This window comes from Hordeum vulgare, chromosome 3H (assembly GCF_904849725.1).
Source record: "Hordeum vulgare subsp. vulgare chromosome 3H, MorexV3_pseudomolecules_assembly, whole genome shotgun sequence".
NCBI lineage: Eukaryota > Viridiplantae > Streptophyta > Magnoliopsida > Poales > Poaceae > Hordeum > Hordeum vulgare.
The window spans coordinates 197,148,541-197,162,006 of record NC_058520.1 but is presented as its reverse complement, the minus strand read 5'-3'; the positions used below and the strand labels follow the sequence as shown (position 1 = coordinate 197,162,006).

Genomic DNA, 13,466 nt, shown 5'->3' with positions numbered 1-13,466 from the left:
CGATCAGGTGCCACCGCAATGCGTGCATCTTTAATGATTTATGACTCTCCACATCACGTGTTCTTTAGGAGATCAAGGATCAAGTACGGCTATGGACAAAAGTTGGTGGCAAAGGAATGATCATCATCTTACATTCGGCTTGGCGATCGGTCCTTGGGCTCAGCATTGTCCTCCATCCTGCTTTGGTCACAGTGTTATGTCTACTTGCGCACGTGTTGCATGTTGTACCATCACTGTGTATCTTTTTAAATTCCTTCCATCAATGAAATGATACGCAATCTTTGCATATTGGTGAAAAAAGACAAAAAATATTGATTTAGTTGAGGTTTTGATAAGATTTGATTTGATTTGGATACGAGTAGGGGAAAGATAAAAAAAGTTTTGATTTGGTTGAGATTTTTTAAAGATTTGATTGAGTTAATGCATGACATAGTTTTAGGAAAGATACTGATTTGATTTAGAATATTTTAATATTTTTGTTGGATTTTATTTTGCGTGGCATCGGTTGAGATTAAAAAGAAAAAAACGAAAGGACAAGGGCGTGGAGAGGAAAAAACCGCCACAAACTAGCCGTTGGAATCAGCGGCCTGGTTGCCAGCGTCCGCACCGCAACGCTCTGGCGATTAATTGCAACGGCTGAATCAATCCAATCGAACAGCTAGCGATAGCCCCGAGACCCAATCCCAACGGTCACTAGGCTCGAATCACCGATCCCTCCTTTAAATCACCGGCCCTCTCTCGCCGTCTCAATTCCCCAATTCTCCCCTCCAAACCCTCTCCACCCTCCCGCCGATCCGATCCGATCCGATCCGCCCTGCCCCGCTCCTCTCCTCGATCCACCCCCCGCGCGGAACGAGCGATGGCGAGGGGCGAGAACAGCGAGTCGCACGGCAGCGGCAACGTCCCGGCGGCCCCCGCGGCAGGGGCAGCGTCCGCGTCCTCGGGGAAGCAGGCGCCGGCGGCTGCGCGTGGCGCGGACGGGCAGTCGGTGGTGCGGCGGCTGCAGTCGGAGCTCATGGCGCTGATGATGGGCGGCGACCCCGGGGTGTCGGCGTTCCCGGAGGGGGACAACATCTTCCAGTGGGTCGGCACCATCGACGGATCCGCCGCCACCGCGTACGAGGGCACCTCCTACCGCCTCGCGCTCGCCTTCCCCAGCGACTACCCCTACAAGCCGCCCAAGGTGCGGTTCGAGACCCCCTGCTTCCACCCCAACGTCGACAACCACGGCAACATCTGCCTCGACATCCTCCAGGACAAGTGGTCCTCCGCCTACGACGTCCGCACCATCCTCCTCTCCATACAGAGCCTGCTCGGAGGTACGCTTCTTACTCCTTCATCTCTCTCGTCCCGTCAGATCTGTATCTATTACTTGTTGTCTTGTGTGGTTGATCTGGTCTGGTCTGATCTGATCTGATCTTGTGACTCATTCTTGGGACGCAGAGCCGAACAACGACTCCCCACTCAACACACAGGCGGCTGCGCTCTGGGCGAATCAAGAAGGTAAACGCCCCTCGTCCTCTGAACGTCATCAAACCCGTTCTTGGTTCTGAATATGCATGGTCCGTTCTCCTTCTGGTGTGCGCAGAGTTCAGGAAGATGGTGGAGAAGCTCTACAAGCCGGCGTAAAGAGGAACAAGAAGGCGGGATCTATCGGATTGGCGGCTACACATGGGCGTCGCTTGATCGGATCTGGTGTTGGATAGATTCTTGGCTGTTGGTTGGATACTTGGACATGTAATTGATTGGAGCTTCGATTGCTCGGTAGGTTTAGCAACCTGTTATGTCATGCTGTTCTCTTCTCCCATCGCTGAGATGGACATAACTTTACTGAAATAATCAGTTGCTCGATAGATTTTTTACTGTTGGATACTTGTGACATGTAGCTGATTCGAGTTTTATTTTTTGTCTGCCATGTTCGAAACTGGACATACCTCTAGAAACGCAAATGGAAAATCGAGTAAACCAAAAGGGAAAATCATCAAACTGCAGGCAAAAAATATACAATAAAAACGAGGACCTCCAAGCGGTCGGAAACTTGGGGCAAATCATCCAATCTACCCAGCGTACACACACATTAAGGACAGGTCTGCCAACAGTCGATCAATTTCAGTCATGTTACATCTAGAGCTCCAAACTATGAAGTCACCACTATCATTGGCCTCGCCTGATGAGACTCGATATCCACTCAAAGAATACAGGGCACATTGCCAAACCTTATGTCCTGCACTCTCATCCACTTTAAATCGATTTTCTCCAGGGTGCCTAGCGAAGAGTACTTGTAGGCTCCCCATTCACCACCATCAGGTTGCGCTAACCATGTAAGGGTGAAATTATAACCTACAATATTTTCAAGATCTCAGTTAAGATTTGCATTAGCACCTTTGACAAACAATTATATTGGTATGATAAACAGTGCAAAATGAAATATTCAACTGATGCAAAATCATATGGCAGGCACTTCCCTGTTGACAAGCAAAGGCACATGTCGGATCAACATCTTTAACGCCAGAATATAAGCACATGTCGGTGATAGAAAGAGAGGTCACATGCAACAGATATGAGGTAACAGGTCACTCCAACATACTACTATATTTATCACTAATTGGCAGGAACATAGCCTCAACATGTGAACAAGTGTAAGAATATTATATAGATTTACCCCGTGATCATCAAAATTTCACAGCCATAATTACGACATGTTTTCTAGAGAAGGAATAATTACAACATGTGCTGATAACAACAACTAAAGGTCAGAATAAGTCCAGCCTCTAACGTTGCCATTGTCTGTCACCATGACAATATTGCTCGCATTGCCCTACATTTAATAAAGTCCACGCAAGTATAAACTGTTTAAAATGCAAGGCCAGATCAAAGAGGAACTATGATACAAAAAGGAAAGAGCACAATTCTTGCTAGAAGGCAAGCTGACACTGAATGTGTATCCTTCTCCTTCATCCTTAAGTGAAAATTTCATGCCAACTAAAGATTCAACCACCATATGATACACACAAGAACAAGAACTTTCATATGTCCCGTTCCCTGAAAGCAAGTCAAATCAATTTACAGGCATGAGAAGCAATACAAACTGCAATCCATGTGTACATTATCACTAACCTGAGGTGCGAACACCTCTTCTACAGCAGTCCTGCTACAGAACAATGCAAGCCATAAAAAAGGCTTAATAAACAATATAAAGCTCAAATTAATCATTTACCCTTGCATACCTCTACACTACCAGCAAAGTAGTTGGACTGTTTCAACAAGTTGCCTCTCTAGCCTCATCCTGAAAGCTGCCATGGTGGACAATGACATTCGCACTGGACTGGACTGTATAGTTCTGTTCGACACGGGTGTTCTTGCAGGTGAAACTGGAGTTTGCTTCTGTATGACTTCAGTTATTGTCTTAGGAGACACTAGAGCTGCATAGTTATTTGTATCATTCTTCTCAGCCAAGAGACACTTAAGCCTCAAAATTTCAGTTTCAAACTCCTTTGCTGCATAAGAAAAGCAGAACACAGTAAATAAAACTGCAGCTAAATCAACGTCGTTATCACCAAAAAGAATGGAGATAGATTTGTTGGCAATCTAAAAGGTATAGGTGAATTTACATAGGACTGATGTGCATCATAATGTGTCTACTTTTTTTTTATAAACAAGTTGGATTTTATTACTCTGGTATGCCTGAACCTGATTATTGACAAGGTATAAAATAACCATGAATTACATAACCGTGACCGTTGTATGTTTACAAGATACTTCCATTCCAAAATATTGAAGTTCTACGTTTGTCCTAAGTCAAACTTGTTTAAGTTTGACCACGTTTATAGAAAGTATATTAACATCTAGAACACTGATAGTCTCATGAGATTCTTCATAAAATATATTTTCGTATTGTGTGTATTTGGTGTAGATCCTAATACATTTTTCTATAGAGTTGGTCAAAGTTAAAGAAGTTTGACTTACGACAAACCTAAACTTCAATTACATTGAATGAGAGAGTAGTAATAAGGCACTGGAAAGTGTAAAAATGGTGGCAAGTGTTAAACATGAAGTATGGGCACGGCTAGGTTCGGCCTAGACTTATCTCGTGAGTATCAAGGAGTTGTTAGGAGATAGTTATTCTGCTTAACTATTGTTTCTTATCTCTATCTCCCTCTTTGTAAATCTCTCTCCCTCGGTTAATCTCTATAACAACCGAGGCCATACTTGTACCTCAAGCAAGATCAATATCTAAATACGCGGGCTCCCATATATGTGGGTTTGAGACGCTTCATACAAACTTGATAGCAAGCACTTAATGATCATTAGTTCTAAACAGAATGTGAAACAAATTTTGGACCGCTGTAGAGACATGCAGATAAATGCAAAACTGTCAGCTCTACAAACACTACATTATAGAAGTAGCAAATAACTTGATGCAAGTAGGTTTGTTGAGAAATTTTCACTTGCATATAACACTAACCATTTCATCAAATCCTATATTTTCAGAGACATAACTGCAAAATTAAGTAACTGATTCAAACCAGTAAAGAGCGATCAGTATCACAACCCAGCACAGTTGGCCGTTGACAAACATCGAATGTGAATTTTCCACAACCCGCTGCATCCGCACCTCACTTGTAGAACATGCACCCTGAATTTCCAATATATGTGGGGCAGGGGAAATCATGGTTGTAAAATGCTATAACATATGCACTTGCTAAAAGTTGTTCAAAATTATGAAAATGCCGTGTACTGTAAAAAAACACAGAGATAAAGGACCAATGTAGCAACTACATGCGCACAACATTTTGTTTACACAAGCGAACAGTTCGCAACTGGTCATGCTTTTGCATGTTGCTCATCTATGATTTTTTTGGCTGCACAAGGTGTACTTTTGCAATAGAGCGTGACCACAACTATTTGTTCTCAGAGTGCTACATTTTTACATGATGTTGCAATTTGATACAACAATATGCCAATTAGAATATATTACTAAAATAGTGAGAAGTATCACAATAACTGTTCAATTTTTTGACTAATATCATGTGATATGTCTTGCTTGTTGCTAATCTTCCAACCCTCTACTTCGAGCATAAATATATCGTATAAAGGGGGGTCAACTCAGACAATTAGTGCTGTTGTGTTCCCTTTCTACAATAAATTAAACATTGAAGAAATGTGGTAACCAACAAATTAAGATTAAAAAAAATCTACTCAAATAATTAAGCCTGATCTATAGAAAGGTCACAGCCTGGAAAGTAGTTGCTTACACCATTCAAATACTTAGATATGTGAGTTGCCTGAAATACAGATTATAACAAAGATAAGTTGCTCTAAGGCGACATTACTGCTCTCCATTTCAAGAAAATGTGTATTAGTCCCAATGCATGCATAATTTATGCTAGCAACCCACCAATGTACATTCTCTAAAATTCCAAGCATTAACTTGGACCAGATGGTAAAGGGAGAATAACTCAAAATTAGACAAGGAAACTCACTGTCAGCTAGAAGTGGCCCGGCCTCAAGCTGCTGCTCCCTGTCAACTACTCCCTCCGTTTCTAAATAGAAGTCTTTCTAGAGATTTCAATACGGCCTACATACGGATGTATATAGAGATATTTTAGACTGTAGATTCACTCATTTTGCTTTGAATGTAGTCCCTATTGGAATCTCTAAAAAGACTTATATTTAGGAACACAGGGACTAGAAGTGTCTGGGTCTTCGTAAGCTCGCGCTCCCTATCAACTAAAAGCATTCGCGTCTCCGCAAGCTGCCGGTCCTAATGGGAAAAGGAGGTTTAGGTATCCTAACATGACTCTTATTAACCACAGTTGTAGTCTTAGCATGTTCCCTAATCCTAATGGGAAAAGGAGGTTTCTCAACGTAAGCAATAGGAACAATTGGATCAACATGGCTAACAATTATTTCTTCCTTCTTAATTTTAACAGGTTCCTCAAGTGATTTTTCAATGGGAGGATGGTAGTTAAAGCACTTCTCCCTGGGAAGATCAACATGGGTAGCGAAAGATTCACAGAAAGTAGCTACTATCTCAGAGTCAAGACCATATTTATTACTAAACTAATGAAAAGCATTGGTTTCCATAAAAGATTTAACACAATCAAAATTAAGCTTTATACCTCACTCTTTACCTTCGTTGAGTTTCCAATCTTCAGAGTTGCATTTAATCCTTTCGAGAAGATCCCATTTGAATTCAATAGTCTCCTTCATATAGGAACCAGTAGCATAAGAATCGAGTAATGCTTGATCATCATGAAAAAACCGAGCATAAACTTTTTGTATAATCATTTCTCTCGAGAGCTCATGGTTGGGGCAAGTGTGCATCATAGATTTAAGCCTCCCCCAAGCTTGAGCGATGATGGAGTTATAGACCTAGGGTAGGGTCATAGGCCTGACCTATAAGTCCTACCCAAGGGAACCTCATTATTAGCTTGAAGATCACAAGATACCTACCGACTGGATTAAGACAACCTCTTGTCCACTCGGTAGGGAACCACTCGGAGTATTATCTTATACTCGACGACTGGACTCCACTCAGTGAAGACCAGAAGCCAGTCGACATCGAAGGCCAGAAGCCACCCCAGGGAGGCCAACGGGCATACGTTAGACTACTGTAGTTATTGCCATTTATGGCATACGTTACCTGCAACGTATGCATTTAATCTCACTTATTGCACCCTTGAAGGCTGGACACTTATGAGGGGCAGCGCACTCTATATAAGCCACCCCTCCCCTCTGGCACAAGGGTTCGCATTCTGTAACACCTATATTCCACTCGACACTAAGCTCCACAGCACTGAGACGTAGGGCTATTACCTCCACCGCAGAGGGGGCCTGAACTCATACAACCTTCCCGTAGCTAGGACTCTACCCTCTACTTTCGTACCCTACTCATCTACTGCCATGCTTATTCCCACGACAAGCGATACTTTCTCCTTCACGAGGCCAACAATTATAAATAAAGTTCCGACGATGACGAACTAGATGCATAGGATAAAACTTCTAATGAAATTCCAGCTTCAAGCGGTTCGAGTCCCATGATCCAATATCCTGTACCACATTAATGCTTTTCCCTCCAAAGATAAAGGGAAATTTCTTCTTAACTTTGTCTTCGGGTAGACCTGATGAAAGTGCAGTCATGCCCTTAATCGTGTTTTGGTGTTGCTGACAACACACATATAGATAACTAATCACTAATCCCCTTTAAGCTGTTGTTAATGATCATGTGTTGATAAGGACAAGCTCATGTGCTAACAAGGACAGGATCAAGATAAGCATTCCTGAGCACTACATGCTTGATTCTTGTGGATGTTCACATGGTGGACAAATGAAGATGAATACATAAGCTAGGCTTTCCACATTGTGTATGGGAGAGCTACTTGAAGACTTCATCATGTCTTGCTTTCAACTTGAGCCAAGAAGGAACAACAACATCAAGCTCAAGTGAAAGGGCTAACTCAAAGGTATCAGTTCCTTTGACGTTAGTGGTGCGGAGTGATGATCAACGAATAAAAGTATACACTCAAGTATGGATCATCAGTACCCTTTTATGATTCTTGAGTCTTTAGGGATCCCGCACTATTAAGAGGGGATCATAGGTTTTGCGATGAACTTGCTCAAACTACATCTCTACTTTTGTACTCATACCACATCTCCACTGCTCGGCTTTGATCTCAAAAACAGAACCAATGCCTCGGACATCCGGCTTCCCCCGGACGTCCGAGGGCCGGACGCCCGACCACTTCGGAAATTCGGAACCTTATACTAGAGCCAAAGTCTCGGACATCCGGCTCCCTCCGGACGTCCGAGGGCCGGACGCCCGACCACTTCGGAAAACCGGAGCCTTGCACCACAGAAATCCAGAGTCATATAACTCGGACTTCCGGCCTGCCCCTGTCATCCGAGGGCCGGACGTCCGACCACTTTCGGAATCCGGTGCCCTGAACAGAGCTGAACTCTCGGACATCCGACCTTCTCTTTGGTCGTGCGGTCCCTGTTCGTCTATACAGTGATTCCTGATATCTATAAAGTGGTTACTGATATATATACATCCCTCGGACGATCGACCCCTGTCGGACGTCCGACCCCTTGTGGGCGTCCGGACATCCGAGAACTGCCGGACGTCCGACCACTGTCAGACTTAAGTGAACCCAACGGTCACTTTCCCCTCTCCACTATAAATACCCCCCTCCCACTTCGTGAGAGTGTGCCTAACACAGCCATATCCTCATAAGAACATATTTCTACCTCACACACATTTTCTCACACCAAATCTTAGATCCCAAGAGCATTTGTGAGCCCCTTTGAGAGTTGTTCCAATCAAAAGATAGATCGTCTCCCTCTCCTCCTCTCAACCCAAGCTATTTGAGATTTGAGCAAGTTTTGAGCATTCCCCGCGATCTTGTTACTCTTGGAGGTTGGAGACTCCTAGGCGGTAGGAGTTCTTCGGAGAGGAATCAACCCGTGTGATTACCCCCGGAAAAGTTTGTGAGGGTTTGGAAGCCACCTCAAAGGCTTACCACTAGTGGTTGAGAAACGCCTTCGTGGTGTTATCTTAAAGGGAGATTAGGGTGAGCCTTCGTGGCGTTGGTGTGCCTTCGTGGTAACATCCACCTCTCTAACGGTGACTAGCTTCCCTCCAAGGAAGTGAACATCGGGATACATCTTTGTCTCAGTGACCTTGGTTATCCCTAACCCTAACTCCTTACTTGTGGTTTACTTGTGTTACTTGAGCATACATACATTGCATATTGTTTGTGCTCATTATATTGTGTTGGCTATTTCTTTGTACAAGATTAATCATTCAAGCATACCCTCTATATCCACACGTTCACACTTGCAGCTTTTGATATATCGTGTGCTATAGGGTGATCTAGTATCTTGTGTCGTTCACCTACTTGTCGTGTGATATAGCTCAAGTAAGTTTGTGTAACTTACTTGTGCTTGTTAGTAACCGTGTTGTGTCCATCTTGGTAGATCGTGTTGTTGGTACATGTTGCGGTGCCTATTGCATTTAGGATTTGTGCTTGAAAAGTATCCTCTTAGTTTATTTCCGCATTAGGTTTAAGCCAAATCCGAAGAAGTTTTTAAATAGCCTATTCACCCCCCTCTAGGCGTCATCGTGGTCCTTTCAATTGGTATCAGAGCAAGGTCTCTCTTTAATTAGGTTTCACAACCTAGAGAGTATCGATGTCGACTATTGGATTATTGCACAATGACACCTTTGACTTTGATGGCACAAATTATACCCTATGGAGAATTCGTATGCTCCATCACTTTCGGGCCATGGGCCCAAATACTTTACGAATTGTTCTTGTAGGGATTGCCGACAAAAAGGATGATGCATCTTCATCTACTAATGAAATGTATCTTGATTGTGAGGCTTTTCTTGCCATTCATCAAACCATAAGTCCTGAAGTGTTTAAGTCTATCTCGACTTGCAAGTTAGCTCATGAAGTTTGGACTAAACTTGAAGATATATATGGTGGGCCCAATCTTGATGAAGACGATATTATGATGAAGGAGTTGGTGCATGAGCTCTTCACTCTTTTCGATCATAAAGAGTCCACCACTACTTCCATATCCGATTGCTTGCACACCTCAGCATCTTCAATCTCACAAGGTAATGACATGGTGAGTGGAGAAATGTATGTTGATGAAAATGTCATAGCCTCTATGGACACGAGCATATCTAGCACCACACATAGTGTAAATTATTGTGCTGATAGGTCATGCATTTCACCTAAAGATCCCTCGACAAATGTCTGTGGTGATATGCCTGCTTTCCCGTGTCCTCTTGATCAAAATATCTTGTTTCTCCCTAGTTGCCCTATGACTAATCATTTAGGGGAAATCAAGAAATATGAAGTACTTTTGACTAATGAAGAATCTGATTCACCAAAAGAATCATCATCAACTCCTCTAGTTCACATGTGCCTCATGACAAGAGGTAATAATGATGTATCATCTTCTCTGTGCAATAACGATGATATTTGCGATGAGGATGATGATGATGACTTGACTGAAAATATCTACGTGATCGGTAAAATTCTTCATAAAGCTAAAAATAACGCTCTTCAAAGATTCCAAGATGTTCTTGCTTACTTTGAAAATTGTAATGATTCACTTAATCATGAACAAGCTAAAAGTGAACAACTTGAACATGAACTTGAGAAGAGTCATCAAGCATGTAGAGACTTAAGATCTTCAAAAGAAGAGATTGAAGTTGCTCATGATAAACTTAAAAAGGATTTTGAGGTCCTTCTTCTTGAATGCAATAGTGTCAAGGGAGAGCTCATCAAAACCTCTAAGATCTATGAGGAGCTTCAATCTACTCATGAGAAGTCTGTAATTGCTACTTACTCCTCTCATATTGTTGATGATACTTGTACATCTAACTCTACCTCATTTGAAGTATCAACATTGAAGGAGAATGCTGAGCTATGTGCTCAACTTGATTTACTAACTAGCAACTATGGGAAGTTGGAAGAAAACCATGTAATGCTCACAAGCTCTCATGCCGATCTTCTAACATCCCATAATGTGCAAAAGGTAGCTCATGAGGCTATCATTACCAAGGTAACATCAAGTGAGCCTCATGTGGAAAATGGCACTACTTCTAGTCAAAGTACTATATTTCCATGTGCTAGTCCTCATAATTCGTCTACTCATAATGTTGCTACCTCGTGTGATGAATTACTTTCCTTACCTTGTTGCTCTAACATTGAAGCTTACACTTCCTCTAGTACTTGCATTGATACTAACCGTGCAGAGGAAATCGAAGAGCTCAAGGCCCAAGTCACTTCTTTGAAGAAAGACTTGGAACAGTGTCATGAAGGGATGTCCACACTCAACAACGTCCTGTGTGAGCAAACATCTCCGAATGACAAAAATGATGTTGGAGTAAACTCAAACAAGAACAAGAGGGGCCTAGAACAAGTCAAGAATTCGGCCAAAATCATTTGCTTCAAGTGCAAAGTTAAAGGGCACCATGTTAGATCTTTCCCTCTAAAGACGAAGTCTCAAAGTCACAAGCAACAAGGGAAGCGGCCACAAACTCAATCACATACTCAGCTACAAGTTGAAGGAAGACCCCTTCCCAATAAGACCCAAGCCAACACTCCCCGAGGTGAGAAATCAACTGGGAAGAAAGCAAAGGGTAGATGTTGCTACTTATGTCGTGAGAAGGGTCACGTCGCTTCGTCTTGCACGAGAGGTAACTTATCCAACCCAATCACTATTGATGATATCTATTCCCTTGGGAAGGATAAGGTTGGCAATGTGTTTGCCAAGTTTGTTGGTACTCAAAATGGTGTCAAGAAAAGAACCATTTGGGTTGCCAAGCCTATTGTGACTAACCTCTTAGGACCCAACGTAGTTGGGGACCAACAAGCTCAAACTTGATCAATAGGTGACTCTGGAGGACATTGGAGACTTGGATACACAATGAAGATTTGAGGACTCTTCATCATTTGTATTATCTCAAGCCAAGTCATTTGGATTATCGAGCCCATATCCCATATCCAATGTGCCTCTTTGTGGTAACTTGTACTTAAATTGTGTACATTAAAAGATGCCTGTCTCACTCCTTCTCATGTCTAGGTTTGGTACCTAGCATGTACTTTGACATGTTTGCGCCTACTGGTATGATTGTTATGTGTTATCTATCATGTGTAGGTCGCTATGTATGTCATATAGTTGTGTGTAGTCCTGATCATTACTTGCATCCTAGTTGCACCGTTGTGTGGGTCTTTTGAGACGTTAATAGCTCATCACATTAAGGGGGAGTGTTCTGCTCTACGCACATCACTAACCCAAAATGTGTATATATGTATTGGACCCCATCTAGTATTCACGGTGCAAGATTATCCAATCATTCCATTGGATGTCAAAGCCATCCGAAGTTCAAATTGGCATCCACTTATCAGCTTAGTTGGATGATTAATTGCCTTGTATGATAAATACATGGATTATCACATTAAGGGAGTGTGATATGCTTTGTGCACGTCACATCCCCTGGTAAGATGAACATCCGATGTATGCCACGCAGAATCTACCACATGGGGTTATTCTATAACTGTGTGGCGTGTCATGCTCCACATGTCTTAATTCGCATAATAACCTTGTTGGTGTCTAAATCCCTTAGATGTGCGTGAGTATGACATTCTACTACACCAATACTCATGGCTTAGCCGCTAGATCGTACCTAAAAGAAGGGCATAGTTGATGCATGCCTTTCGAATTATTTCTCTACACTATGATCTAACTAATTGGGATGTTAACGTACGACATCTAAACATTATGCTTATGGCTGAACTCCCATATCACACTTGTGTGACTATAAAACGATCTTTGTGCTCGTTTGGCATCTACCACCACTGATAATTCTAAATACCATTGTGTTCTCTCACACATGGTATCTCTGGCTTGGTAGTGTTTTTCATGGTCATTCTATTTCGGTTTTGTCTTCATTTGACCTACATAACTTGCCGAGAAATTCATGTGTCTCCCGGTAATCTCCCATGCATGTCTTTGAGCTTGTACTATTTATTTCATAATGTTGTGGGAGTTACAATCATATTACCTACACTTATACATCTACTGGGGTGAGACATGCATGTAAGGTTGTGCAAAATGCATACCTTACATGGTTTGATGCTTGGACCGGTTCATGTGTTGAACTTGGGGTGCTATCATATGTTGATTTATCACCCTGATCCATTTTGGACGACATGAATGTTTTGTAATTGACAATTATGTGTTCATTTGTCCAAATTGTATATCCTTGGATTTTGATAGGCTTGTGTAGGCATATCTACTATGTGTAGATGCACATGCCGTGTCTATCGTATCTTTGATCCAATATATGTATATGGTAAATCAGACGTATCCATTAAAAGGTTAAGGTGTGCTTGAAAGTAAAACTTACATCTATATGCTCATAATTGAGTGATCTTACCCTATATATATTGTAGTTGGACTAACTACTTCGGACCCAATAAGTTTGGGGACCATATTGTGCTTAAATGGTGGTTTAGGTACTTTGGAGAAGCATTGCTATCTTGACTTATTCTCAGAAGAAGATGGTGCTGGTCACGAAGAAATTAGAGTCAAGACAGGACTCGACTACTTCTACGCCATACCAATGCTTTTCCGGTAACAAGTATTTACTTCATGCATGTATAACATTAGAGTCAACCCTGTGTAGGTTGCATCATTGCATGAACATAATACTTTTTCCACTTTGTAATTTCCTGCATGTCCTTGTCAATCACACTGATGAAATGCTTAGTGATTGGTGTTCTCTTAGCACTTCATGGTCATATGAATGAGACAAATTTGTGCCATGGCCCTTGCGTCATGTGCCTTGCTCTTATAATAGGATAACTTGTGCATGATCCTATGCACTCACGCGTTTGACCGTATTTTGGACCCACACTTATCATAGCAATCGAGTTAGAAGA

At 42.2% G+C, this 13,466-nt stretch overlaps 1 protein-coding gene and 1 pseudogene across 1 annotated transcript; one reads left to right on the top strand and one right to left on the bottom strand.

Moving 5' to 3' along the window:
• Positions 1 to 760: 760 nt before the first annotated feature.
• On the top strand, positions 761 to 1,862 carry LOC123443502 (ubiquitin-conjugating enzyme E2 20-like). Its single transcript, XM_045119888.1, has 3 exons — positions 761 to 1,319; positions 1,444 to 1,503; positions 1,589 to 1,862. The coding sequence occupies exons 1-3, from the start codon at positions 860 to 862 to the stop codon at positions 1,627 to 1,629; spliced, it is 561 nt and encodes a 186-aa protein (XP_044975823.1). The 5' UTR covers positions 761 to 859; the 3' UTR covers positions 1,630 to 1,862.
• The window catches only part of LOC123441622, a 152,134-nt pseudogene continuing 140,440 nt past the window's right edge, over positions 1,773 to 13,466 (bottom strand).

Bases quoted from the DNA above. Each gene is read 5' to 3' on its own strand.
- LOC123443502 (XM_045119888.1), top strand. From the start codon at position 860: ATGGCGAGGGGCGAGAACAGCGAGTCGCACGGCAGCGGCAACGTCCCG. The intron at 1,320-1,443 runs GTACGCTTCTTA...CTTGGGACGCAG, and splicing joins CATACAGAGCCTGCTCGGAG to AGCCGAACAACGACTCCCCA. The intron at 1,504-1,588 runs GTAAACGCCCCT...TGGTGTGCGCAG, and splicing joins GCTCTGGGCGAATCAAGAAG to AGTTCAGGAAGATGGTGGAG.